This window comes from Babjeviella inositovora, assembly GCF_001661335.1.
Source record: "Babjeviella inositovora NRRL Y-12698 unplaced genomic scaffold BABINscaffold_1, whole genome shotgun sequence".
NCBI lineage: Eukaryota > Fungi > Ascomycota > Pichiomycetes > Serinales > Babjeviella > Babjeviella inositovora.
In genome coordinates, this window is record NW_017566838.1 from 2,245,557 (window position 1) to 2,270,721 (window position 25,165).

Here is a 25,165-nt window from a genome sequence, read left to right on the forward strand (position 1 = left end):
ACCGTACAGTAGATCATCGTCCCGACGAGAATCCAGCCGATAAGCAAAGCCGCCGGTCCTCCAGTTCTAAGAGCAGAACCACTTCCGACAAACAACCCCGTACCAATAGCTCCCCCAATGGCGATCATTTGTAAGTGCCGGGTTTTTAAGGAGCGGCTAAGGTGAGCGTTAGAGGTGGCGGCGACTGCCTTTTCCAAATCTGTCATATCTTTATTGGCCAGGGGATCAAGTTCCTCCATTTTCCTGAAGGAATCACGGAACCGTGACCATTTTGTACCGGGCTTGGTATTTCCTTGGCCCTTTAAGTGAGAGGAGCTCGAAGATCCCGATTCTCTGGGGGCTATATCAACGTTGCTGGCTTGTTTTGTTGGTGGTTCTGTAGGTGAAGCCATACTGTGTGATATACGTGGGAAACAAAGTTTTGGGGAGGTGAATATTAAATTGGAAGGTAGCGAAGAGAAGTAGTATTTATACGCTTGGGTACGAGGTTATCAAAGTATTAGTACTGTCAAATAAAAACCGCACCTTAATCACTCGGCCGATTAATGGCTCGGAACTGGACATATACCGAACTACAACCCTATCTCGGTGTCTAGCTTACGATGTATACGTCGTATGCATGCGACACATAGGTCATCGGACATAATAAGTTAAGATAGTTTAAAAGAAGTCATGAATAGTCTAAATGCCTTGAAATATATACATCCTGAGCTATTCACTTGAAATGTGTACGAACTGGTTGGCGACTCGGAACTCAGGTGTAATCATAGTAAATATAATTCTATTGCGCCCCGCTCATGGGTTCGATGATTTGGGTCCTAAAAGGCTATTATATTATGAGCTGTGAAATATTTCATAAGGAGTAGCTAGACGAGAAATGGGGAACTCATGGTGGAGTTGCTTAAATTGCTGTGGGGTGTGCGCATGCACCTTTGATTTAAGGTTTTGGCAGGTATGCATGACCCGCTCAATTAAGCCTTCCGATATGTTTTTAAACGTCACTTGTGGGGGAATCAAGCAATATAGAATGTCCGAACTTACGACTACGTTCTCTGCCAAGTTTCCTAGGTAAAATTGCAGATTTACACCTACTTCAGAATGCGTATGCATGTCTGATGCATAGATCGAGCCCCCACCCCAATGATAAATATGCCGCGTACTGCCGATGAAGTTCGGCATGACCTTAACAATGCACACCCTCTTTGTCTGTGTAGCTTTCAGTAATCTTTTCCAATACCGAGAATTAATGCTGTATCGTAGTATCCCTAGACTTCGCTGTCTTCCAAAGATTTATATGAACGCGTGTCATATTGCGAATTAGATCTAATGGGGCTTAAGGCGAGTAGACAGAGCTACGAGTGGGCCGTCTCAGGGATTTCTCAACCCCAACCTAATCCTCGAAAACAAATTGCGGATCGGTAAGGGAGATACCCCATACCTACTTTGTCTGCTACATTATCCCTAACAAAAAGATGCACAAGGGAATCTTAATGGGATATCACTAAATAATGGGTTATAGGACTAAAGGCCATTTTGTTGAAGTGATTCAAGGCGACGCATGGCTTGATGAGGCTTGTGCTGACTTTCTGAGCACCATGGGTTCAAATTCCTTAGAGGATTAGCAGGAATACTGCCGTGAAACGGATGATCCTTTAAAGGTAAGTAAATTTGGGTCACTAACTGCTGAAACAGTACAGCTATATTGCTGTCTGGGGTAACGTGTTATTGGCGAGGCCGAGTTTAGTCTAGCTATACGCTTAGAGGCACCGTAAATATCACTCATATACACGAAAATGACTTGTCGTGTGACTACATGCCTAATCGACACACTCAATCACATGCTCTACACCCATAGGCGGAAGTAAAAGTCCACAAAGATACCAGTGTCCACGGTAAAAAAAAACGGCTGTACGTAGGTGAAATCGTCACAAAGGAGCTTACTCTTTTGTGGTGATTATAACTTGATGCAGAAGGAGCGCTTCTTGACTTTGGAAATATCTTCTCGTATCGCAGAAACGCTTGGAACTACCGACGCCGATTCTGTCTCCATGCTAGCATAATGGGTGCGAGTCATCCGCACTCAAATCCTCCGTATACGCTGAACATGGCTGGTTTATTCGTCCAATAGCGAGACTACCATAGTGAAACGAATAAAACCGCTAACATCTCATGTTCCATTTCCCAATGTCCATTTCCCAATGGTCCTGGTGTAGTATCTGGCAACCCCCCAGGCCGAAAGGTGGTTTAGCGAGGTGGGGCAGATGGTGCCCCTCGCGTGGCGCACCAGATCAACCGCCACGTATGGTCCCTCAAATCGCAACGTTGTGTGGCACAGCCAATCGTCATCTGCGGGTTGGGAGTTGTCAGCCGCAGGGCTAGCCCAGGTCTAGCACTAATAAAAAAAAAGATCTTAATGCGCTTCTTGGCAATGGCATTACTAAGCTAAGCATATAACACCAGGTTTTATCCAGTTACACAAAATACAAGCATCCAAGGATCGCAAAATACACAACTAAAGCCATCGCAGCATATTACCCAGATAGAAAATGGGGAGGCCAAGAGTACGTATCTATGAACTGGATGAGACGAGTGTGGTACGAGTCGAGGCTCCACAGTTGATGTCTATGATAGAGTGTTTGAAATGACCTCTGTATTGACTGGGGTGTGATGAGCTAGTGCTAAACTAAAGAACTGCACGATTCCTTAATGAAGCGATGAAAACGTCCCACCGGTGACTTCCCGAGCCAGCCAGCAGTTCAACTACACCTCTCTGGTCTCAGCCTGTCTTTCTCATTGAAGCATAGCACCCCCCCCTTTTTTTACCTTCAAACTACTCGGAGATACAAGATACTAACAACCAGTTAATCATATTGGTTCGCCATGGGGAATCTGAAGGTAACTGCGACAAATCGGTGAACTGCCATATCGCAAACCAAAAGATACGGCTCACCGCCACAGGCCACCAGCAGGCTGCACTCGCAGGGATTCGCCTCCGAAACGAGCTCAAAGAGGATGATAAAATTCTCTTCTACACCTCCCCTTACTTGCGTGCCAGACAGACGTGCACAGGCCTCATAAACGGGATTGAGGGACACTATCCATACGAGGTGGCAGAAGAGCCGCGGATGCGAGAGCAAGATTTCGGGAACTTTCAGTCTTCTTCTCTGGAAATGGAAATGATCTGGAAGGAAAGAGCGCATTACGGGCACTTTTTCTACCGTATCCCCGACGGTGAGTCTGCGGCCGACGTTTATGATAGAGTGGCGGGCTTCAACGAGACTTTGTTCCGACAGTTCCAGCAGCCGGACTTCCCAAGTGTATTGGTTCTCGTCACACACGGGATCTGGGCGCGAGTCTTCTTGATGAAATGGTTTCGATGGACGTACGAGGAGTTTGAATCGTTACGAAACATCCCGCACTGCCAGTTCTTGAATATGGAGCGTGAGGATGAACTGGGCCGTTACGAGCTAAAGACACAGTTGTTGAAGTGGGATGACGTGCTGGACGACGAGATTGATTTGGAAATGGATAATGATCGCGCGTTGCTTGCGGAACTAAAGTTCAACTCGAAGGGTAAGTTGGACGATGAGTCGTTGACAAACGTGTTGAACGCGGAGAAATCCGCCAAAAAGTCACAAAGAGAGAAAGGCAGGGAGATCAAAAAGGAATATGAGAAATACCGTAATCGGGTTAACAGTAACTGCGAGTAAGGAACTTGTTCCCCTTGAGCAAGGTTTCATTTGCTTTCGACTGTGCCTTTTACTTGGCGGATACTGTTTTATCCATCGATTAGATGGGCTATATATAGCTGCAGGGTTCCATTTATATTTTTCTTTAGGGCAGAGATAGTTTACATAGCACATTATGCTAGGTAAGCTGAGTTTTAATTGATTCGGATAAACCGGTCTGGGAAGCGAGCAGGCCAAACCAATAAATTTGATCGTATTACTGTACGCAAGCTATGACCTATCGCTCAAAATGGCTTATATTCGGTGTGCACTTCTAATCTCAACTCATAATGCACTGATATTCAGCTAAAAGGGCCATGTTAACTCTAGGCACTAGAAGTATGTCACGTAGCAAATATTAGCTCACCTGATTGAATCTTCTTGGATTAGACGGTCAACAAGGCAGAGGTTATTTTGTCGGAGCCTTTTGCACGAGTATATTGTTGATTTTACCAGATTCGAACAAACTGCTTGACATACCAATATGTCATTCTTGTGGTTGGAGGCTGTCCCGGGATGACAGCCTCAATTCCCCAGAATCGGCCTCCGGTCTCACCCGTCTCCATGATCTTCCGACGTACGTCGTCTTCCCCCAGAGCGGAACATTTTCACTTTCTAGTCCTTCGTAGGACAGGCACCGCCACACCACCATAGCTGGAAAACATATTCATCACAAGGAATTGGAAACTACAGTTTATAAAGTTTATCCGTAATTATGGACATGCAACCATAGTTGGTAAATATTAGCTCATTTTTGTACCTCTTAGAAAACGGAGAGTGAGGTCGTCACGTGGGGTTGGAGTGGGCTCGGATCTGGGGAATCATGTGATGTCCCCTGAAGCGCTCGGGACCCGGTGATGCGGAAAACGCGCGCCCCTCTTTTGGCTGGGGCTACTTGAAAAATTCCCCAAAAGGTACACCGCTCTTTCAGTCTCCTCTTCCCAACTGTTTTCAAAACACAATCTCATATATAATGGTATGTGCAAATAAGCAATTGAAAGTGTGAGACTTGAAGCTTGCCAATGAATTTGACGTCAGAACTAACCTCTAGTCTCGTACTTTCTTCGTCGGTGGTAACTTCAAGATGAATGGCTCTAAGGCCTCCATCGCCGCTATCAATACCTCCCTCAACGCGGCTGAACTCCCAAACAACGTGGAAGTTGTCATTTCCCCGCCAGCCCCATACCTTGCCGCTACCGTCGAGGCCAACAAGCAGAAGACTGTCTCTGTGGCTGCCCAGAACGTCTTCGACAAGGCTTCCGGTGCCTACACCGGTGAGATTTCTGTTGAAGCCTTGAAGGACCTCGGAGTCAACTGGGCTATCTTGGGCCACTCTGAGAGACGTACCATCATCAAGGAGTCCGACGAGTTTATCGCTTCCAAGACCAAGTTCGCCTTAGACAACGGTATCAAGGTCATCTTGTGTATCGGTGAAACCCTTGAGGAGAAGAACGCTGGTGTCACCTTGGACGTCTGTGCCAGACAGTTGGACGCTGTTGCTGCCGTCGTCAAGGACTGGACCAACGTCGTGGTTGCCTACGAGCCAGTCTGGGCTATCGGTACTGGTTTGGCTGCTACCCCACAGGATGCCCAGGATACCCACAAGGCCATCAGAGCCCACTTGGCTGCCACCGTCGGCGCCCAGGCCGAAGGTGTTAGAATCTTGTACGGTGGCTCCGTCAACGGTGCCAACGCTAACCAGTTCAAGGACAAGGTTGATGTTGACGGGTTCTTGGTCGGTGGTGCCTCTCTCAAGCCAGAGTTTATTGACATCATCAAGTCCAGATTGTAAGGAGTATTGACTGCACCTTAACATAGGAATAAACGATAAATATATTAGGTGTGACTTAGAATGTGACTTGTATGTAACTGTCAAAATATTAAAGGCGGAGAAGAGATCATTGTTTGTGATAAGAGTCGATAGAAGAAGCTGATGATTCAAGCAAGAGCTTCAACTCTTATTGGTTTTATCTTTTAAAGGGCATAAACAACCAAACGCAACGAACGAGTCTAAGTAGGGGGTCGTAGTGATGGACTAGGGGTTAGCTACATTTTTATATTTCGAGCACGCTCAACCCGTAAGGCTTCAGCTTAAAGGTACCAAAGGGTGGGATTGATCGAACTCTTACCTTTAGAAGAAGCGTATAAATTCGCGTAATCTGGACCCTTCAGAAATCTCTATGGGCGCGCCAGTGTACCATAGCCAACCAGGATCCAAACAAATGGGATGCCCAAATATGCGTCATTGGATCGCTTAGAAGACATGAGCAGAGTATAGCCGAGTCAGTGGAGTCATCAGATGATAATAAATACAAGACAGCTTGAAGCTTAAGGAATGTTGTGCGTAGCTATATACTAGCCTATGATCCCATGTATCATTTCTATACCCTTTCAAGCCTCAGCACGATTGCGTGTGTTGCCAAATGTGGTTTACGCCACATTTTGCCACACTTGGTCGTTCCTGCACAATTCACGTGCAACAAAAATTTGCCTCCTCGCAAATTTTCCCATCGCCCAAAACCAACCACATTCGATTTGTTATGAGCCACTGGCTACGATAAAGCTTATCGATCTCAGATATCAACATCTCTTAGATTTCAGACTCCAACTCAGACTTAGCCACAATCTTGCCATTTCAATTAAATTAGAAATCGCAAAGAAAATTGGGATCGACGCAGACTTTCAATCTCCTCTCTATCTCAAAACCACTCTAACCTCAATTTTTTTTTTCGCTCCAACTCTCTTTTTTTATTCATCACACTTTATTATGGATTCCGTTATGGCTGCCACTGCGGCTGCCGCAGCATCGGCGATAAACGCCGCCAAACAAATGTCGCACAGCCACATTTCCGACCTCCAGGCGGATGTGCTTGACCCCCAGCTTAACCTGAACCATGAGCTCCAAACCTCTTCCTATGACCAGATGCACATGCACATGCACGATGAATTGCTCCAGGACGTGCTTGAGAGCAACTCGAACTTGGACCTCCAGGGAAACAATCACCATGAGATTGTGCACGAACACGCGCCAGCTGCGTTGGACGTCCCGTTCTTGGCCCAGGAGTGCACACGGTGCAAGAAGGACTTCAACCAGCCAGTTGGCCGTGGGCGCACTTTTAAGCTCTGTCCGCACTGTCGTGACTTGCAGAGACAGCGGTCCAAGCGGTGGCAGCAGCGCACGAAGGAGAAGCCAGGCGCCTGTCGCCGATGCGGGGCAATGATCCCGCCGACGGAGGAAAACTTTGTGCTCTGTGCGCCCTGTCGCCTCAATCTCCGGTCCAGGAAGGCCCTGCGTGCGGCCAATGGTAAGTGTGTGCACTGTTCAGGGCCAAACGACTCGATCAACGAAGACTTCAAGGTATGTTCGCGGTGTCGTACGAATGATAAGATCCGGCGGACGAATCTAGAGAAGCAAGGGGCATGCAACCGATGTACCGCACGTTTATCAGACGATGATTTGGCCAGCCACAAGGTATGCTACCGGTGTCGAAACCGCAAGAAGAAGGTCCCATCTCCTGGTCCAGGCTATGTCCAGACGCATATCCACGGACAAATGTCGCTGCAGGTACATCTCCAGCGTCAGTTACAGCAGCACCAGTTGCAACAGTCGGAGGCAGACGCGGCCGCGGCGATTTTGAACTCGGCGCTGCAACAGCAGGCGCAGCAATTAATTGCCAGCGCACATTTGCTTCCGCAACAGATGCAGAGCTACTTGTTGAGCGAGCAATATCTTCTGAATGACGATCCGCGGGATGATAAGGTGAGACAGATGATCCAGGAGCATTTAAGGGTGCATGAAGAGGATGCGAAGGTGGATTATGCGAAGAAATACCAGACGGAAGGGAGCAATTTGTTTTTGAACCCGGAGGGTGAACAGCAATAGCAAGGTCTTGTTACAAAGCGACTGAGCTGAATTACAGTAACTAATTCAGATGGCTAAGCGATTGGACTGAACAAGTCTAAGCGTTCTGGCGAACCGGGGGTGAAACCATTGGGTAGTCATTAGCCATTATCGCTCATACCCGGCCACGGAGGAACTAGGCGAGCGATGCATTTTTTCGGTACATCACTAAGCTAAATATAGCTAGCCAGTGATTCCATGCCCTTGAATATGTGAAGTGATGCATCCCTGATAACTGGATCGTTACTCCCACCGCATGGGACGTAACCCTATTTATAGAATGAACCAATAAATAAGACGCAAATGCACATATTGGACCGTCTAAACGTGGTCTTACAGCGTGTAGAAGTCGGAAGCAACGGAGAGTCCATAGAGCCCTCTGTTCTCTTAATATTAAGCCCTGCCTTGTTGCAGCTTCAAGGCATACTTTTGACTTTAATTATTGGTCTAGTTCATTCTTGGATTGGGATAAAACTTCCAATTATCATAGATCTAGATCAAGAATGAAAGACACTGAGATACACTAATCTATCCTGCCAAAATTTGTGGCTGTAGCTTATTCTATGGCCAATTGCGGGCCAACAGTCCAAAAGCTGCCTCGTAAAATCCATTGCGTGTTTTGTTATCAAACTTGGTGTTGAGACTGGCTAACATTCATTCCAACCAACCCCTGAAGCTCGAGACTTTACATAGTCAGTTTTATCTCTTGATATTCCATAGCCTGTTGAGACCAACTCTCAGTTTACGGCACAGTCGTATGGTTGAGCTGACACGTACACATAGAGCATACTTTCCCTCTATGTCAAGTTGGGTGCACGTGCGTGCTATTAAATTCATTCAACCAAGGCTATATCTGTTCAGCCACGATGGCATGTTTTGAACCAACTAGCATTAAAGTCTAATATAATTAACAGGCTAGCAAACAATCTTTCTTATTTTGTAGGTATTCTATTTTTGTTGCGTCAAGTCCATTCCCTAAATCTGCTCTATTAGAACTCGAAGTCCTGCCATGGCAATTCTGGCTGAGTCCCTACGTGCTCTTGATTACGCATCCTGTTCTTGCACGTACATGCAGTCCCGCCTCCTCGCTTATCACTATCTATAAGCACCTTAATCACCACCACAACCATTCCTCACTCTATAACACACAACAATGGAGGGCGTTTTATTCAACATCGACTTTGGCTATCTCGAGGGAGTCGTCCGTGGCTACCGCAATGGCCTTATGACCTCGTCCCAGTACATCAACTTGACGCAGTGCGACAACCTCGACGACTTGAAGTTGCAGCTCTCAGCGTCTGACTACGCCGCCGGCTTGAACAACGTGCCCGGGCAGCTTACGACCGCGAACATCCAGAGCAAGACCAATGAGACGTTGTTTAAGCAGTGGGAGTACCTCAGACAACAGGCGGTGGAACCGATGGCGTCGTTTATGGACTACATCTCGTATGGCTACATGATCGACAACGTGGTGCTTTTGATCACCGGGACGCTCCATGAGCGCGATTTGGCGGAAATTCTCCCGCGTTGCAACCCACTTGGCTGGTTCGACACCTTGCCAGCGTTAAGCATCGCTACCGATATGGAGTCGTTGTACAGCACTGTACTTGTTGATACGCCGCTTGCGCCGTTCTTCAAGGGCTGCCTTTCCATCTCTGATTTGGATGAGTTGAATGTGGAAGTTATCCGAAACACGTTGTACAAGAACTATCTTGAACTGTTCCACGCGTTCTGCAATGGCTTGGCGGACCCCGCGGCGACGATTATGACCCGTTTCCTCGAACTCGAGGCCGATAGACGGGTGATAAACATCGCGCTCAACTCGTTCGGTATTTCTGAGTTGGAAAAGGCTGAGAAGAAGAAGATGTTCCCAGACTTCGGTGCCCTTGCAGGTTTTGCCCAGGACCAATTGGCCGCGGCGGAGGATGTCGATCAGATTCGTAGCGTGGTTGAGAGCATCAGTTCCTATAGAGGCTGTTTTGATAGCGACGACACTGATGCTGGCACTTCCACCAACTTGGAAGACTTTTTCTACAAGCTTGAGATGGACTACTGCAGAAACTCTTTCACTCAGCAGTTTTCCGTGTCGGTCGTGTACTCGTGGTTGCGGGCCAAGGAGCAGGAGATTCGCAACATCACCTGGATCGCAGAGTGTATCGCCCAGAACCAGCGCGAGAAGCTCAACAACTACATCTCTGTGTTCTAATCTGTAAAATCTACATCTTTCGGTACTTTAATAAATGATTAAGCTGTGTACTTTCATCTCTAGCTAAGTTCCAGTATCCATTAACGTCTCCGAAATTTGCATTTCCAGCTATAGATCTCATTTTTAACATTTGAATCTAAACCTGTTTCCTATTCCTATTGATCGAAGGTTTAGAATCTAGCTCGTATTCTAGGCACAAGCATAGAGGGGGAATTAGTAGTGACGGCTGCGTAATCTTAGCGGTACTGTCCCTATGTCATACTCAGGATATGGACGATATAAACAAAGATTTTTTGTTAATGGCCAAGTCTAAAGGGCTACAAAACTAAATACGAGCGGTGTTATCCACAATAATGAGCCTTAGTTGAGGTTTCAACCCCATAAACCCGTCTTGTGCCGTCAGATTTGTTATTAATGTCAACAAGTTAGAGTGTAGTAAGCGTGTAGCTGTCTCGTGGTAGGGATCAATATTCTATATAAGGAGGTCGATCCCTCCCTCCTTTATCCTATATACGTTATATAGGTAACCAGTATTACTTATTTCTATAAGTAGATATTCTACCCTTGAGGTAGAGATATACCACATAGAGGGAATAACGACTTTACAAGACCTAAAACTCGGCCAAGTGCTCCTGTAAACCGGCTGCCTCCTAACTCGCCATAATGTACCTTTATCAATAGGACTAGTTATTTATTTCAACACCATTTTTTTCCTGCTCCCTACTTTGCCTTGATTCAGAGCATTTATATATCAAACCTTTCCGAGCATCTAAACCCCTGCCTTTAGCTTGAGCCTCAGCCGCTCTCGCACACGTGACACGTGTGCGAGTGAGTGGTGGGAGACCTCGCATTTACCCCTCCCCTCCCAATAATCCAAGTCCCTACGATATATCCACTGGTTCCATGTATCATTGATTTCAGCCATTTATTATGTATTGAATTAGTGCAGTTAAATTCAAACCCCTAAGATCTTCCGTAACCCTCCTTCCGTCATCTTCTCCCAATAGCTGCCCTGGCTAGCAGTCAGTCCTGCATGTGCGAAAAATTTGAGCATAAAATTTCACATATACTTCACCACAACTCTTTCTCTCTTCATCCACCAATGCTCAAACTCCAGGTAGTGCTTGTTCCCCCAGGGCCTTTTTTGCCGCAGACGGCAAATCTGACTGCCACCTTCAACACCACAATCGCCTCCGCGCGCCGGTTTCTTCACATCACGCTGAGCACCAAGACCATGATGGAAGTGTGTGATGAGATCTCAGCGCGGTTCCACCGCTTATACCCGCACGAGGCGTTGCTCGAAATTTCACGCTTACAAGACAGCAACGAGAATGACTTGGACCCGGATTACATAGTGGGACACGTTTTCGACCCGAAAGACAACGTTGTACGCGTGATCTTGGACAGTGATTGGGACGAGCCGCAGCCCGAGCCCCAACTGCATGCGCTGCCCAACTCCACGGGCGTTTCTTTCAACTTGAGCGACCAGCTGACGCCAATGTTAGCGCCAAACGGTAAGAGGAAGCGTCAGAGCGAGTACTTTGGCACGGCGTCGCGCATTCCGTCTAAGAAGCACCGCTACTCGCTTCCATCTATCTGGGGAAGCAAACGTCAGGTCAGTCTGCCAGGCGCCCCGATATACGAGGTGCCTGAAACCGCCTCCAAACCGTCTTCGTTGTCCAAGATGCAATCTATGGACGAAATTGAGGCCTCGGCGGTTTCTGAATCTGATTTCTCCGCGTCTACTTCGGACTCCGATTCCGATTATGACGCATCGCACATCTCATTACCTCCGCCAGAGGCCAAAGCCTTGACTGCTGATCCTAAGAAGGCCACAGCGGTGAGACCAGCCCGTAACGTGTCTGGGACGCTTGAAATCCCCGAAAATGCCAAGGCCAAGATTACCAAGTCCTCACCAAAGACGAAAACCCCACCAAAGACCACTGAACAAGTGACACCTACGCCAAAGACGCAGAAGCGAGTTGGTAAACCGGCCCAGTCGGAGCACCAAGAGCTGCCCGAGGCCGTGGAGGAAGAGTCCGAGATTCTCACGAAAGAAGAGATCATGCGCATGTTTAAGAACGGGATGCGGATTCCAGGCAAGATGCGCAAGGGTGGCAAGATTGCGACAGAGCTTTCTACAACGTTGTTGAACCAGCAGCCAGTTAAGGGGAAGCGCGCGGCCGCGGAGAAGGCTGTTTCGAAGATCAAGGACTGGAATACCGTGGAAAAGTCCACCGGTATTGCTGAAATAAGGGCCGAGGCTACTTCCAATAATGGTCTCTCCAAGGCTCCGGTACTCAATCCAATCAACCCAAGTGGCACCAAACTTGGCGCTGCGTTTGAAAGCCCACAGAGATTAATCGGTGCCCATGCGTTTGCTACTTCTACACCAATTTCCAAGTCTGACCACGTGGAGCCATCTGAGGTGGCTAATGTCCAGATCCCTGCCCTCACGGCCACTACCATTCCAGAGGAGTCGGCCGAGGTCACTCCCTCGGGCGAATCCGCGACCGTTTCCGACGGTATACCAGTTGAGATCCCCGCGCTGTCTGCCGTGCGCGACGAGCTCCTCAAGGCAAAGGAACAGTCTATTAAGAAGCGTGAGGAGGAGCGTCGCAGAAAGGAAGAGGAAAAGAAGAAGAGAGAGGAGGAGAGATTGAGAAAGCAGGAGGAGAGAAAGAAGAAGGTGGAGGAGGAAAAGGCCAAGCGCGAAGAGGCCAAGCGCAAGCGTGAGGAAGAGAAGAAGAAGCTCGCAGAGGCGCTCAGAGTTGAAAAGGAGGAGGCCAAGCGAAAGCTCGCTGAGAGTCTAGCCAAGACTAAGAAAGCCGAAGCAGAGGCGTTAGCTGAGGCTCAGAAGCATAGAGAAGTGGAGGCGGCGAAACAATTAGAAATGGCCAAGTTGATACAGGAGGCAGCGCTGTTGAAACAACAAGAAGCCTTGGCAGCAGCCAAGGCCGAAGCTGAAGCTATTTCCAGGGCTGAAACACAGGCTGAGGCCGCTGCCAAGGCTGAGGCTACTAAAAAACAAAAGGAAGCTGAAGCTTTGAAGCAAAAGGAAACTGAAGCTGCTGAGCAGAGATTAGCTGAAGAAGCTAGCGCTGCTCAGAAACAAAGAGAAGCCACTGAAGAGCAACGAATGGAAAATGAAGCTGCCGCTGAAGCTGTCAAGCAAAAAGAGGCTGCTATTTTGAGGCTTAAAGAGCTTGATGTCGCCATCTTGAGACAAAAGGAGATGGACGCTTTGAAACAGAAGGAAGCTGAAGCTGCTAAGACTTCTAAGGCTGCCGCCGCTGCGGCGAAGAAGGCTGAAATTGCCGCCGCTAAAAAGGCTGCAGCAATAAAGAAGAAAGAAGACGCTGCGAAGGTGACAGAGGAAGCTTCGAAACAAAAGGCGACCGAACAGGCAGTAATCACACTGGAGCAGACTGCCGCGGCTGAGGTCACCGCTGCTCAACTCGCTGCGGACTTGCAGAAGCGCCACGAGATGTACACCGAGTCAGTGAACCGCACTCAGCAGGTAAAGCAGAAGCAGCTCCAGGAAATTGAGGCAACAGAAAAGGAGAAGAAGGCGGCCCTTGCCGCTATCAGAGCCGAAAAGGCTGCAGCCACCAAGCGGGACACCGCCAAACGCTTTGCCGAGTTGTGCGCGCACAAGATGCGCATCGATGGGTTAGACTCGTTGACGAAGGAGCAGGAAGCGGAAATCAAGCAGGTCATTACGAAGCACAGAAGGCGTGAGTCTTACTTGAAGAAGAAAGAGTCGCAGTCTCAGGAGTGCTCCATGGTAGACGACTCCATGGTGGATGTCACAATTTCTGACGCCCAACTGCCTACTAAGCCGCTAATCAAGACCCCAATGAAGACTGTGATGCCGGTAGAAATGACCCCTTCAGTACCTGTTGCGAAGCCTTTGGTTTCATCGCCGACTGTGATCGCGAACCCGGTGGCCCCAGCCTCCCCGGAGGCCAAGCCGATTGTGCCAATTGTCCACGCCACGCCGTTGCGTGCTCCAGTGACTGCCACCTCCGAAAATTCCTCATCCAGTGAGTCTGAGGATGATTCGGACTCGGACTCGGACTCTTCGGTCGAGGTAGACACCCTGCAGAAGCGACCACGCGTGGTCAATACCCCCAAGAACACATCCACCACCTCTGTCGTAGACCCGAAGAAAACCGTTTCGTTTATCGAAACGCCGAAACCAGCATCAGCGACGTCGGTGGCCCGTGTTTCAGTCGCCTCTAGACTCAAGAGACAGTCTTTAGTGTCTTTGACCGACTTGGCCGCGCGCGGCGTGCCCGAAGTCAAGGAAGTGAGCTTACGAACGCCATTGGCTCCAGACATGTCTGCTGAATCCTCCTCGGATTCTGATACCTCTTCTGATTCCTCGTCTGACTCCGACACGGATTCCGATTCGAGCGAGGATGAGGCCATTGAGACCGGTGCCGCCAGATATATTGACCCGAAGAAGGCCAAGAGCTTGGTTGGCAATGTGAAAGAGAAGAGAAGAAAAAGCGGCTTCTTCGACTTGATGAAGGATGCCAAGAAGTAACCTAGCGCTGTATTGTATATGTAAAGCTACTATTAATATTACGAAATAAAGTAAACAATGTAGGGCGAATGAGTGGTAAGTAGGAGAGGCAACAGGGTCAGAAGGAATTGCACAACTAAGGCTTAAAGGTGGAAGGGATTAACTGGACTCGAAGTAGGTAAATTTCTACGTGCAGCTTTCGGATACCAATTCTTGTAAGCTCTTAATTATTGACTGCGGGGTGAGCTAATCTGGTTTTCACTCTTAAATAGTCAAGGACAAGTGTTTAGAGCATAAACATAATACCGTTACTGAAGCGTCAGAGAATTAGGGTGTCAATTTTATCTTTAAAGTCTTTATTACCAATTACCTAATCTCTTGTAGATTTTAAGAAGAAAAAAAACCAAAAAAAAAAATCGATCCTTCATTTAATTATAAATTGAAGCGCACAGCATCTCGGCTTATTTTTGTTGCTGTCCATCAATAAACGTCATCGCCTCCTCCTTGACAATCTCCGACACCGTGGACACCTTGTTGTTAAACATCACTCCATAAAATTTATCCGCGACCTGCAACATTTCCGGGCGGAAAGTGGTGCAAATAAACTGTGCGTTTGCAGACAACTCATGAATCAATGCTGCAACGGCCGTTCTATACTGTGTGTCAAGATTCGCATCAATCTCATCAAAAAGGTAGAACGGCGCAGGGTCGCACTTTTGGATCGCAAGAATCAACGCAATCGCGCACAACGACTTTTGCCCCCCCGATAACTGCTCAATCCGCTGCTGCTCGTCGCTCTTCGAATTAAACGACACAGAAATGGCCACTCCGGTATACGAATCGACCGTGTCGCTCTCATCGTCCTCGCGCTGCATTATAAGCTTCCCGGTACCCGCTGGGACCAATTTCTCGAAAATCTCCGAAAAGCTCTGAGACACCAGCGCAAACGTGCGTGCGATCGCCGCACCCTTGCGCTGCTCTAAAACGTGAATCAAGTCCTCAATCGCTGCATTAGATGTCTCCAATTCCGCTCGCCGTTCTACCAACGTGTCGCGCTGTTTCGTAAAGTTGAGAAATTGCTCCAACGCCTTCTTATTCACATGGCTATATTTTCCAAGCTCCTGATTGATGGCGTGTAACTTATGCAATAAGCTATCTGCGTCCATTTGGCTATGGCGCTGGAACGCCTCCTCCGGAAGGACCCCCAACTCGCGGATCTTCTTCTGGAGCTCGTCGCGGCGCGCGGTCAAGAGCGACTTTTTGGCCAACGTGTGCTCGGACGTTTTCTGGAACTTCTCGAGCTTCGTGAGAATGAGCGCTTGCTGGTCGTTCGCACGCGCCAACTGGCTCTCGCGCTCGGTGACCGCACGGGTGGTGTCCTCCAACCCTTGCGCCATCTCGGCTGCCGCCTGCTGTAATTCCTCGACGCGCGCATGAAGCATCTGTAACTCGTGTGCCAATTCCGTTGCAACGTGCGCCGGCTGGGCACCTGTACGAACGAGCTTGGCCACCAACTCGTCACGTCGTGGAAGCAAGTTATCGTGCAACTCCGACTCTGCCTCTGACACCAGTGCCTCCAAAGTTGCTAGCTTCGTAACAACACCGTCGAGGTTTGCCTCAAGGCGCGCAATCTCACTGCTGGTCTCCACGAGCTGCGCGCGCTCCGCCTCCGTGAGTGCGGTCTGGAACGGCGACGTGCGCTCCTCCATGTGCTGGCGCACCTGTTCTACCAACACTGCCTTGGCAGTCGCGAACGCCTCCAAGCGCACCGCGAGCGCGTCCAAGTCCGCGTGGAGCGTGTTCTTGGTGTTCTTGGCCGCACGGATACGCGCGGCGAGTGGCTCACGCGCGGCGATCTTTTCGTTCAAGATCTGCTCCTGCGCCTGTAACTCACTACTCGCACGCGTGATCTGCGAATCACTCGTGGTGATCTGCGTTGCAAGTTCCGCAAGCCGCGCACGGCACGTCTCAAGCTCGGTGTTGCGCCGTGTCTGGGTACGCAACGCGTCGATGCGCGAGCGCCGGTGATCGCGGAACCCCCCGCTCAATACCCCCTTCTTGTCGGCACGATCACCGTCCAACGTGATCGCACTGAGTTTGTGTGCGCGCGCAAGCTCGGCACCAGTCTCTAGTGACACACACACGACCGTCTTGCCAAACACCTGTTCCACGGCGCGTGCCACCGCGGGCACATAGCCGAGCTTGCGGATCAACGGCACCGCCTCACTCGATGGCGGAAACTCCGTAGCCTGCGCCCGGAGTCGGTTCAACGGCATAAATGTCACACGCCCCGCGTGCTCTCGCACCAACTCGTCCATAAGAATCTGTGCGGTTTTATCCGAGTCAACCACCATATGGAAAAGCGAGTTTCCCGCAACCACCTCCACTGCCGTCTTGTACTTCTCGTTTACCTCGATCAACTCGCCAAGGGGGCCGTACACTGCGTCCGCAAGGTTGAGACGTGATGCGATACGCTTCACCGCAGCGAGCCCCGCGGCCTGTGCACGGTCCATCGTCTGTGCTACCAGCTGCTGCGCCTTTTTCGCCTCTGTAGTGAGTGACTCACAAATTGATTTCTCGCGCACCTCCTCACGCCACAAAGCCTTGCGCGCATCCACTAACACGGTATACTCCTGTTTCAATGCCGAGACTCGCTGCTGGAGCGCGGTAATCTCTTGCCGCGTGTCGCTGCCGTTGAGCGCCTGATCGAGCTCTTCTGTCTTGGCCTCTACTTGGGCAAGTTCTGCCTTCGCGGCGGCCTGGTTAGCAGTTAGCTTCGCGATATGTTCCTCACGAACGGCAATCTTTTCATTGACCACGCTGATTTTGCTTTCCAACCACTGGTCCCGCTCGGCCTTGGTTTTGAAGTTGGAGAAACGGCTCTGTTTTGAGTAAAGCGCCCGCTGACGTGATTTGAGGAGGGAAAGTTGCAGGGAAGTCACGCGCTCCTCAGCGGTGAGGGCGGAGAATTCGGGCTTCTGCTGCGCCAACGCGGTCTCACGCGCGTTGATTAAGGTTTCCAACTGAGAGAGGCTCGACTGTGCCATGCGCGTGTCGCGCTCATCGGCCGCCACCGCGCGCTGCATCTCGTTCTCGGCAACGCCCTTCTCGGCGATCGTCTGGAGAAGTTGGTTAATATCTGCGTCCGCCTGCTCCTTGTCCACGTTTAGCACATTTTGTTTGAGCTTCGAGGCAGAAATATCTTCCGCCAACTTTTGCACAAGAACCTCCCTCTTTTCAAGCTCAGACAAGTCCTGAGTCGACGCCTGCAACAATTCGTCGTAGTTGATCTCAAGAGCCTCGATGTTGTTGTTCAACTCGGAGAACTCGCGGTCGAAGAGCGCAAACTCGTGCACCTTTTTGTCCTTTTCCAACGCTTGGAAGCTCTTCAACTCGTTCTTCTCCACCTGTAAGTCCTGCAAGCGCTCCTCAATGAAACTCAACATCTCGTCAATTTTTGCGCGGCGTTTGTTCGAGCTGCCCATCTCCTTGGTGGATTCCTTCAACCGCACCTCAAAGATGTTTGCCCCAGAAACCTCCTTCAATAGCTGGAGGCGCTCAGCGTCCTTGGAGTTCGTAAGCGACGTAATACGCCCCTGGGGTACGATATAGTACGGGTTAGAGCGCGAGAAGCCCGCACTTTCTAACAAATTCATCACGTCCGCACGAGACGACGCGCGCGCATCAAGCGAATAATCGTCCTTTTTCAACCCGATTGTGCGCCGAATAACCACCTCATCCTTTGCGATCGGAAACCGCCGATCCGCGTTGTCAAATACAATCTCCACATACGCGGACATCACCGTCCCGGAGCCTTCGTGGATCAACCCTTGGCGCTCCTCGCGAGTCATGTGAGTGTAGGCATCGGAAAGTACAAAGCGGATGGCAGCAAAAAAGTTGGACTTCCCCGACCCGTTACGCCCCACCACGACGTTGTGTGTGGGCGAGAAGCGGTCGATGATGGTCGTGTTTTTGTAGGTCTTGAACCCCTGGATGACGATCTGTGATGTTAGTATGGAGATATATGGGGCGAAAATGGTAGCATACCTTTTTGATGTGCATTGTGGTTTAAGAGGAAAGTGTAAGGAAGAAGTGTTTGTAAAGGGGCGCTAAATGGGGACGAAAAATAGCAACGTGTAAGCGAAAAGACGCGTGAAACTAATACGTGAAAAGCAAAACGCGTCAAGTGCCGCATCGCTGTAACGGTTAGTTTTTTAATGGTCACGTGGGCGGAAGCGGTAAGATATGTTGATAGACAACTTGATTAGCCCCTTGTGAAAAGGTCGGAAAAAGTATCAGGTAAGCCTAGAAATTGGACTTTTTGTAGGATCTTTGACTAAATAACTGGGATGTAAATGTTTATTGTTGGTTGAAATATTCGATGATTCAGAAAGATAGCATGAGGATTAAATTTAGTGAGTCGCAATAGCGGTTTCTTAGAACCATTTCTTATCTTTCTCTGATATGTAGAGTGTGGTAATTGATTGGCTGCAATGACAGCCACTTTGCAAAGTTCCCAATAGCCATATACATATGCGGATACCAATGTTTCTCCGCAGGCAATAAATACTACAAGTATGGTGTAGATTAAAAGGCAGCTATTAGGCTTAAGAATAAAATATGAGAGAAAAATATGGGATATCTGACGGGGTTTACTCGCTGACAGAACTTCTAGAACTATTCAAATGCTTTTCAGCATCATCAGTTTTGGCCTCGCCAGATTCTGGAGCGTATGCGTACTTGGACTTTTCTCTGATAACAGCACCGTATCTGTAGAACAAGAACGGAATCATGCAACAAGCCAAGCTAATGAAAGCCATCAAGGAGGTAGCCCATTCGTTACCCAAACGGTGGTACATTTGAATGGTGAACAATGGACAACAGGCGCCCCAGATTGATCTGACAAAAGTCTTAGCAGCCAAAGCAGAGGCAGCGTAGTGCTGGTACGAATCGACAATGTAGTTGTTGGCAGGGTTGTACAAGACAGCGAAACCAATACCGGCACCGAGACCTGAAATACAAGGACCAGCCCAGTGGACCCACTCGTAGGAGGTCCAGGCAAAACAGAAAAGACTTACAGGCACAAACCAGCACCCAATCATCATCGGGATCAATCTCAACTCTGGGGGTGGCATTTCGCCCCTGTCACGGTATGGTTGCGCACGACGGTTATAATCTCTGTTGATCCATGGGGCGAACGAAGTGGCAATAAAAACACCAACCAAGATAGGAATAAACATCAAACCGATCTTAGAGTCGGACCAGCCCTTGTCTCCGTAAACAACCGGGTAAGCAAAAAAGAACATGTAAAGTAAACCATAGATAACAGACATGTAAATGGTTATCAAGAACACAATCAATTCTGACAATAACAAAAAAGGTCTGAGGAGTGAAACCTTGGCAGTCTCGGCAATGTTTCTAATCTTCAACTCAGTCAAGGAACGGTATCTGTCATCGCCGGTCACGCGTCTCAATTTCTTGGCCCTCTTTTTCAAAATGGTGGCGTGGTGGGTTTCAGGGACACTGGTCATGAAAATTACGTAGATAACACCGGAAAAAATAAGCAAAGTCCAGTAGATCCATCTCCAGGAAGTGTTATCACCGATGAAGCCACCAACTAAAGGACCAATAATAGGTCCCATGAACGGAGCAGCAGAGAAGATGGCCATAGCCACACCCCTCTTTTCAGCAGGCCAGATGTCCGCCAAAGAGCCACCGATAAGACACATGGGAGCAGAAAAGGCCAACCCATCGATAAGACGACAAACCAACAAGGTACCAATGTTTTTAGCAAGTGCACACGGGATGACAAAGATTACTGCGAGGAATAACGTAACTCCATAGATCGGATAACGGCCCAATTCTTCGGACAATGGGGCAAACACCAATGGACCGAACCCGAAGCCCAAGACGAATAAAGTGACGGTTAAAATGACAACCTCTACTGAAACGTTGAACTCTTTAGCCGGCCCGGCGATGTCACCAGTAACAACGGCAGAACCAAACGCAACCGTGAAACAAACCAACCCCAAGACTATGGTGTAATACCACTTCTTCGAGTCACTGATATTTCTTGGATCGTCGTTATCGCCCTCAAGGAACTCGACTAGCCTTAAACCGGTTTCTTGGTCAATTGGGTATTGCCATTCATCCTGCTCGGTAGGGTTGTAGTCCTCAATGATGGAGTGTTTGGTAGCCGGTTTTTCCAAATCAAGGGGCACTTCTAGGGGACCCAAGGCCCCGGCACGTTCCTCAAGACGGGTAACGACCCTTGAGACACCAGCGTTGTTGGAAATTAACCGTTCTAAGTTGTTGTGGTCGGCTTGTTCTTGCTGGCGAATGTTTGAGATGGTTCTCATAATTTTAAGAGAATTTTGGTGCTCTGGTTGTTCTGCAACCGCTGGAGAAAATCTGGAGATATCAGAATTGATGCTTGCGATATCAACCTCATCAATGTTGGAACTCATGGTGAATGAATATATGCAGGTGTAATAAGTAGAAAGTGATGTGTATGTACTTAGGAGTAGTGAATGAGAGGAGGAAAATAAAGCGGGTGAGGGGTCCTTTTATAGATGAGAAGGGACTATGTTTGGGATATTTTAGAGTCGTGGAAATGTGGTTAGCTGAGCTATAATAACTCCCTTGGTTACAACTGTGTATGTACATGGCAGGGTATGCACGCACGGCTGGAATTACCCGCGTACATGCAGTAGGCGCCGGCATTTTCTATATTTGCTCTATTTTTTTGCGCACTGGAAACCTCGCAAGCCGTGCACAATGGTGAGGATCCATGCGTATTCAGAGAGGTTAGGAAAACAGCAGATAGGGATTCTGGAACTAGGCTTCTGGTATAAACCTGAGGAAGGTTTCTGATCCACATATGGAAGAAGCTGGACTCGTTTTTGTGCCTACCATAGTGCTTGTTTACAGCTGAGTTTCGTGGAAACGAAATACCTGTAGTTGGCTTACAAGTAATAGAGCGACAACATAGACGGGGCCCCCGTAGTCTTTTCTACGGGTTTCCATGATATATAACACTATTTTGCTATGGAACGGCCTATTTCTTTGGCATCACTTGATGAAACTGACACGTCGTTTTAAGGCATCGGCATCGGCATTGATTGCAGCCGACCTCTAAGTGCAGGTCTGAGATATTAAGCAAAGTTGGTTGCATTTCTCATGGGACCGGGGGCAAATCTGCCCGGCAGTGCATTGCGTCGGCATCATTTTTGCCAAATGAGCCGATATGCGGCTATAGAAACCCGAACTCTGACTACTCATGCCATAGGCTTTTTTCATCTAAACTATAGATATAGCTATGCAGCATTTTTATTAGAACTAAATCAATGGTATTGCCAACATCACTACAGTGGAAGCCCTGTTGGTACACCTAACACAAGTATGATACCTTACCGAAGTTTTGAATCTTCTCTTCAATAACATACGTATCTCAGAGCCATTCAGGGTAGTAACTCCAAAATAAGACACCTGCAGAGTCAGTGACCTAGAGTACTTATACTTTTATTAATCTATAATTTCAAATACTGCACTTATAGAAATCTGAATAGTGAACTGCACTTTAGAGCCCGGTACAATACACTCCATATTGGATGCCTAATGGCTTAATATGTTTCGTCAGGATTTACAGTGTGTTTTTCCGTCCAAATTAAATGAGGGTACAACAAGTATGTGGTTATTTTGACATAATTTATAACTCCTGATGATTAATTAATCAGCGCTACTTACTCAACCACATTCGTGTTTTGCTTATAATTCCTAATCGTTGTATTTAAATATTAGATATTTTAGTGGTTTTAGTGCCACCATACACATCTGCTACCTTCTTCAATTATAATATCACCTAAAGATCTTAGCGTCTCAGGGCCTTGATGAAATTAAACTCAGCCGCGTTATGACACAGCAAAATCGCACCTGGCAAAATGGACGCGTTTTGCATGCACCTCAGATTCTCATACCAAATCCATTATAACATACCGTTACTTTGATTCTCTATTTTTTTAGTTAATATTTCTTTGATTTCCTTGGACTGTATTTCCGTTTTTATCACACCCAGCTAGAATTGAAACTAGTTTAGCCTCAATGACCTATGAAACCAAGCGGCGTTCGGCGCCCCCATACCATTTCTTTAAACGTGCAAAGTCAGACAAAACACTTTGTTCTGTTGTTTCACGTGATGGTTCAGCATTGATCCATGCATCAGATCACATCAATGAAATGTTGTTCCAACGCATTGAAATGATGATGAGCGAGAAGTTTGCGGCATTAGAGAAGAAGGTAACACAGGGTTCAATCCAAACCGAAGCAACCGTGCAGTACGACACAGGTTTGATGAAGATGTTGTGTTTGAGGTTAGGTGTGCCTTCTATGGGATTCCAGCCGGATGAGAAAACTACGAAGGTTACTGGTAGGGGAAGACTCTCTGGGGATCAATTCTTGGGTCAGGCAGACGCAGTGGATCATCAGTACACTGCAGGTCACTCTGCAGGAAGTCCCACACACTCATCTATACCCCTTAGAGCTAGCTCTCATGAGGTAAACTCCTATGAAGGTGGGCTTTTGGGCCCTGGTCTAAATGCGGTTACCGCAGCCTTTGAACTGACTACACCCTCTCATCACCTCTCAACGCAGCCTTTGAAAATTGTCTCTTTTAAAGACAGTTCTTCCATCGGACAAGCAGACTCACTTGTATTGCCTCTGCAAACCAGGTTATATGGTAATGACTCTTGTTCAAATACTGACAAAACTTGTATTCATGACGAACATTACAGACAGTTGGATCGTCCGTACGTTGAGGTACCGATTAGTTCGTTTTCAACTTCTAAACGCCAATCCGGTGGGCATAATTTAATTTCTTCCGCTTATATTCACACAAAACCCCCACCTATGATATTTCAGATGGACAGAGAGATAGTCTCGGTGATTGATCTCTATAGGGAGTGGTTCATTCCCGGTGCGGATGGTTTGTGTGTGGAAACCTTAGAGCGTGGCTCGAAGGCATGGCGAAAGGGTCCCCAGAATAAAACGTTTTTCTTGCGCCGGAAAGTGGTTATCGAGGAAATTGTGAAGGTCGCTCGTGAGACTGGTAAACCCCAGGTTGAGATCGCTCAGATGTTCGAGCGAGTCCGTTCGGAACGCAATATTGGCCTTGCAAAACTAGCCTCAGCGATCAAGAAGGGGGAGATTAAAGTGGTATAAGGTGGGATGGTGTGGGAGCTCAGTAGATAGGACCAGGCCCCCAACTCACAATAGCCCCATGCCGATATTTCCGTATTATCTCCAACATTCTAGTACGGTTCTTTTCGCTCCTAGCTGATAATTGTGTAACAAATACACAACTAGTGTCTCTTTTTCGTTTATGGTGAATAACTATATTAATCTCAGACCCTTGCTCCTAGTATCGTCATCGCCAAGGAACAATATATAATGGAGAAAGTATTAGTGTGAAATTACAAAACATGGTCAGCATAGATCGCCAAGTCATCTCTTTCTATTGTAGTTGGTAATACTCGTGTGTATTTCCATTTTATGGATCCTCGCAAATAAAAGCACCATGGTCAATACTCTTTTCCCATGTCGAAGCAACTCACACGGTATATTCCTTGCTCCAGCTAAAAAGTCGAACCCCGTTTTCTACTTTAGTCCTTTTACTTTGGCTTATTCTAGACGATTGACATCAGGTGCTCAAATTATGTGACCTGATATCAGGGATCTCTCTCTGTGTGTGTTTAGGCATTGCTGCAGAATAAATCATACCATCGAGATCGCTTGTGAGACTCCTGTATGCACAAGTGGAGTGATGTATCTCGCAGCTTCTCAGAGCACACGCAAATTCTGGAGGGCGCCCCCTCGTTCCGGCCAAGGAAATGCAGGAGAGTTTCCCTCTGTATTCCTCATGTAGTAGTGCTACCACCCAGGACGATCCTCTACCAGCTCACCTGTATGGTGACGCTTCTAGATCCTTCGGACATTTAAAAGCGGATTAAACTTTTAGCTAAAGGCTAAATTGGCCCAAATTCCTGCTCGCTTGCTGTGAGTGTACGAAACATGGCGATGGCCTATATAAGCACACAGCGCTATTTTGCAACCCCATTGCTCCTTGATTACTTCCTCATTCATCTATAACCATGTCTCACATCAAACATCCAACCCCACACACCACCCAATCTGTGGACTATTCCACTTTGGGGATCTCTCGCCCGCAGCAGATGCGTTCCTCTGATATGTTAAAGTTGGAGGAAGCACCACCGCCCGCTCGCACTCCAGATATGTATTCCATCCTACCCCAGTACCAATCCGTGGGTTATACTCACAACGCAAAAAGACTTGAGGAGGAGACAGATCCATTTGTGGAGCCCATCCAAAAGCACTTGAGCCAGACCTCCCTAAGTGGCCCTCGAAAGTCCGATCGCGTGGAGTTCAGAGAAGCGTACAGAGAAGCAGAGATTCAGGAGGCAGTACCACAACCGCCTCTTTTCCGTCGGATGTCCAGTCAAGAAGCTCGTCACGACTCGCAGAACGATTCGTGTGGCATCTTCAGTGATAACTACCGGGTGCATGATTTAAACGGGTCAGCCAAACGCTCTGGCAGTTATAGTGGGAGCTCAGAGGGCCCCACTAGTCATTCAGAGTCTATTTTTGATTCCTCGTCCCGAAGTCCCACTGCCTAACTGAAAAACACGGCTGTATGCCGACTTTTTTTTTATTGGATCTTCCATTTTATTATTCGTTTATTCAATATGATCTGTTCGCGTATTATACCAATAATTGTATCTCGAATC

The 25,165-nt window shown here is 48.1% G+C and overlaps 10 protein-coding genes across 10 annotated transcripts in view; 7 read left to right on the forward strand and 3 right to left on the reverse strand.

The window, feature by feature from the left end:
* The window catches only part of BABINDRAFT_31195 (amino acid permease), a gene marked incomplete at both ends in the record, with an annotated part of 5,557 nt that extends 5,165 nt beyond the window's left edge, over window positions 1-392 (reverse strand). The window contains one exon of the mRNA XM_019131528.1: window positions 3-392. Within this exon, the coding sequence (XP_018988458.1) occupies window positions 3-392 (390 nt within the window). The remainder of the gene's footprint in view (window positions 1-2) is intronic.
* Window positions 393-2,473: 2,081 nt separating this feature from the next.
* Window positions 2,474-3,710, forward strand: BABINDRAFT_11438 (acid phosphatase; the record flags this gene model as incomplete). Its single annotated transcript, XM_019126866.1, has 2 exons — window positions 2,474-2,662; window positions 2,862-3,710. Exons 1-2 carry the CDS (start codon window positions 2,642-2,644, stop codon window positions 3,708-3,710), a joined length of 870 nt encoding a protein of 289 aa, XP_018988459.1. The 5' UTR covers window positions 2,474-2,641.
* Window positions 3,711-4,778: 1,068 nt separating this feature from the next.
* On the forward strand, window positions 4,779-6,018 carry TPI1 (triose-phosphate isomerase). Its single transcript, XM_019127754.1, has one exon. The coding sequence runs from the start codon at window positions 4,813-4,815 to the stop codon at window positions 5,518-5,520; it is 708 nt and encodes a 235-aa protein (XP_018988460.1). The 5' UTR covers window positions 4,779-4,812; the 3' UTR covers window positions 5,521-6,018.
* Window positions 6,019-6,296: 278 nt separating this feature from the next.
* Window positions 6,297-7,951, forward strand: WOR3 (Wor3p). The gene has a single exon (XM_019127755.1). It carries the CDS (start codon window positions 6,496-6,498, stop codon window positions 7,609-7,611), a length of 1,116 nt encoding a protein of 371 aa, XP_018988461.1. The 5' UTR covers window positions 6,297-6,495; the 3' UTR covers window positions 7,612-7,951.
* An 831-nt stretch (window positions 7,952-8,782) lies between these two features.
* On the forward strand, window positions 8,783-9,835 carry BABINDRAFT_57433 (H(+)-transporting V0 sector ATPase subunit d; the record flags this gene model as incomplete). The annotated part of the gene is made up of 1 exon (XM_019132280.1): window positions 8,783-9,835. One exon carries the CDS (start codon window positions 8,783-8,785, stop codon window positions 9,833-9,835), a length of 1,053 nt encoding a protein of 350 aa, XP_018988462.1.
* Window positions 9,836-10,929: 1,094 nt separating this feature from the next.
* BABINDRAFT_159586 (uncharacterized protein) lies at window positions 10,930-14,434 on the forward strand. Its single transcript, XM_019127756.1, has one exon. It carries the CDS (start codon window positions 10,938-10,940, stop codon window positions 14,385-14,387), a length of 3,450 nt encoding a protein of 1,149 aa, XP_018988463.1. The 5' UTR covers window positions 10,930-10,937; the 3' UTR covers window positions 14,388-14,434.
* A 297-nt stretch (window positions 14,435-14,731) lies between these two features.
* Window positions 14,732-18,461, reverse strand: SMC3 (cohesin subunit). The gene is made up of 2 exons (XM_019127757.1): window positions 18,414-18,461; window positions 14,732-18,367 (listed from the first exon to the last, which is right to left on the reverse strand). The coding sequence occupies exons 1-2, from the start codon at window positions 18,426-18,428 to the stop codon at window positions 14,828-14,830; spliced, it is 3,555 nt and encodes a 1,184-aa protein (XP_018988464.1). The 5' UTR covers window positions 18,429-18,461; the 3' UTR covers window positions 14,732-14,827.
* A 456-nt stretch (window positions 18,462-18,917) lies between these two features.
* BABINDRAFT_159588 (MFS transporter) lies at window positions 18,918-21,307 on the reverse strand. Its single transcript, XM_019127758.1, has one exon. The coding sequence runs from the start codon at window positions 20,831-20,833 to the stop codon at window positions 19,019-19,021; it is 1,815 nt and encodes a 604-aa protein (XP_018988465.1). The 5' UTR covers window positions 20,834-21,307; the 3' UTR covers window positions 18,918-19,018.
* A 1,975-nt stretch (window positions 21,308-23,282) lies between these two features.
* Window positions 23,283-23,582, forward strand: BABINDRAFT_5997 (transcription activator GCR1-like domain-containing protein; the record flags this gene model as incomplete). Its single annotated transcript, XM_019132338.1, has 1 exon — window positions 23,283-23,582. The coding sequence occupies one exon, from the start codon at window positions 23,283-23,285 to the stop codon at window positions 23,580-23,582; it is 300 nt and encodes a 99-aa protein (XP_018988466.1).
* A 929-nt stretch (window positions 23,583-24,511) lies between these two features.
* BABINDRAFT_164844 (uncharacterized protein) lies at window positions 24,512-25,054 on the forward strand (the record flags this gene model as incomplete). The annotated part of the gene is made up of 1 exon (XM_019130287.1): window positions 24,512-25,054. One exon carries the CDS (start codon window positions 24,512-24,514, stop codon window positions 25,052-25,054), a length of 543 nt encoding a protein of 180 aa, XP_018988467.1.
* Window positions 25,055-25,165: the final 111 nt, after the last annotated feature.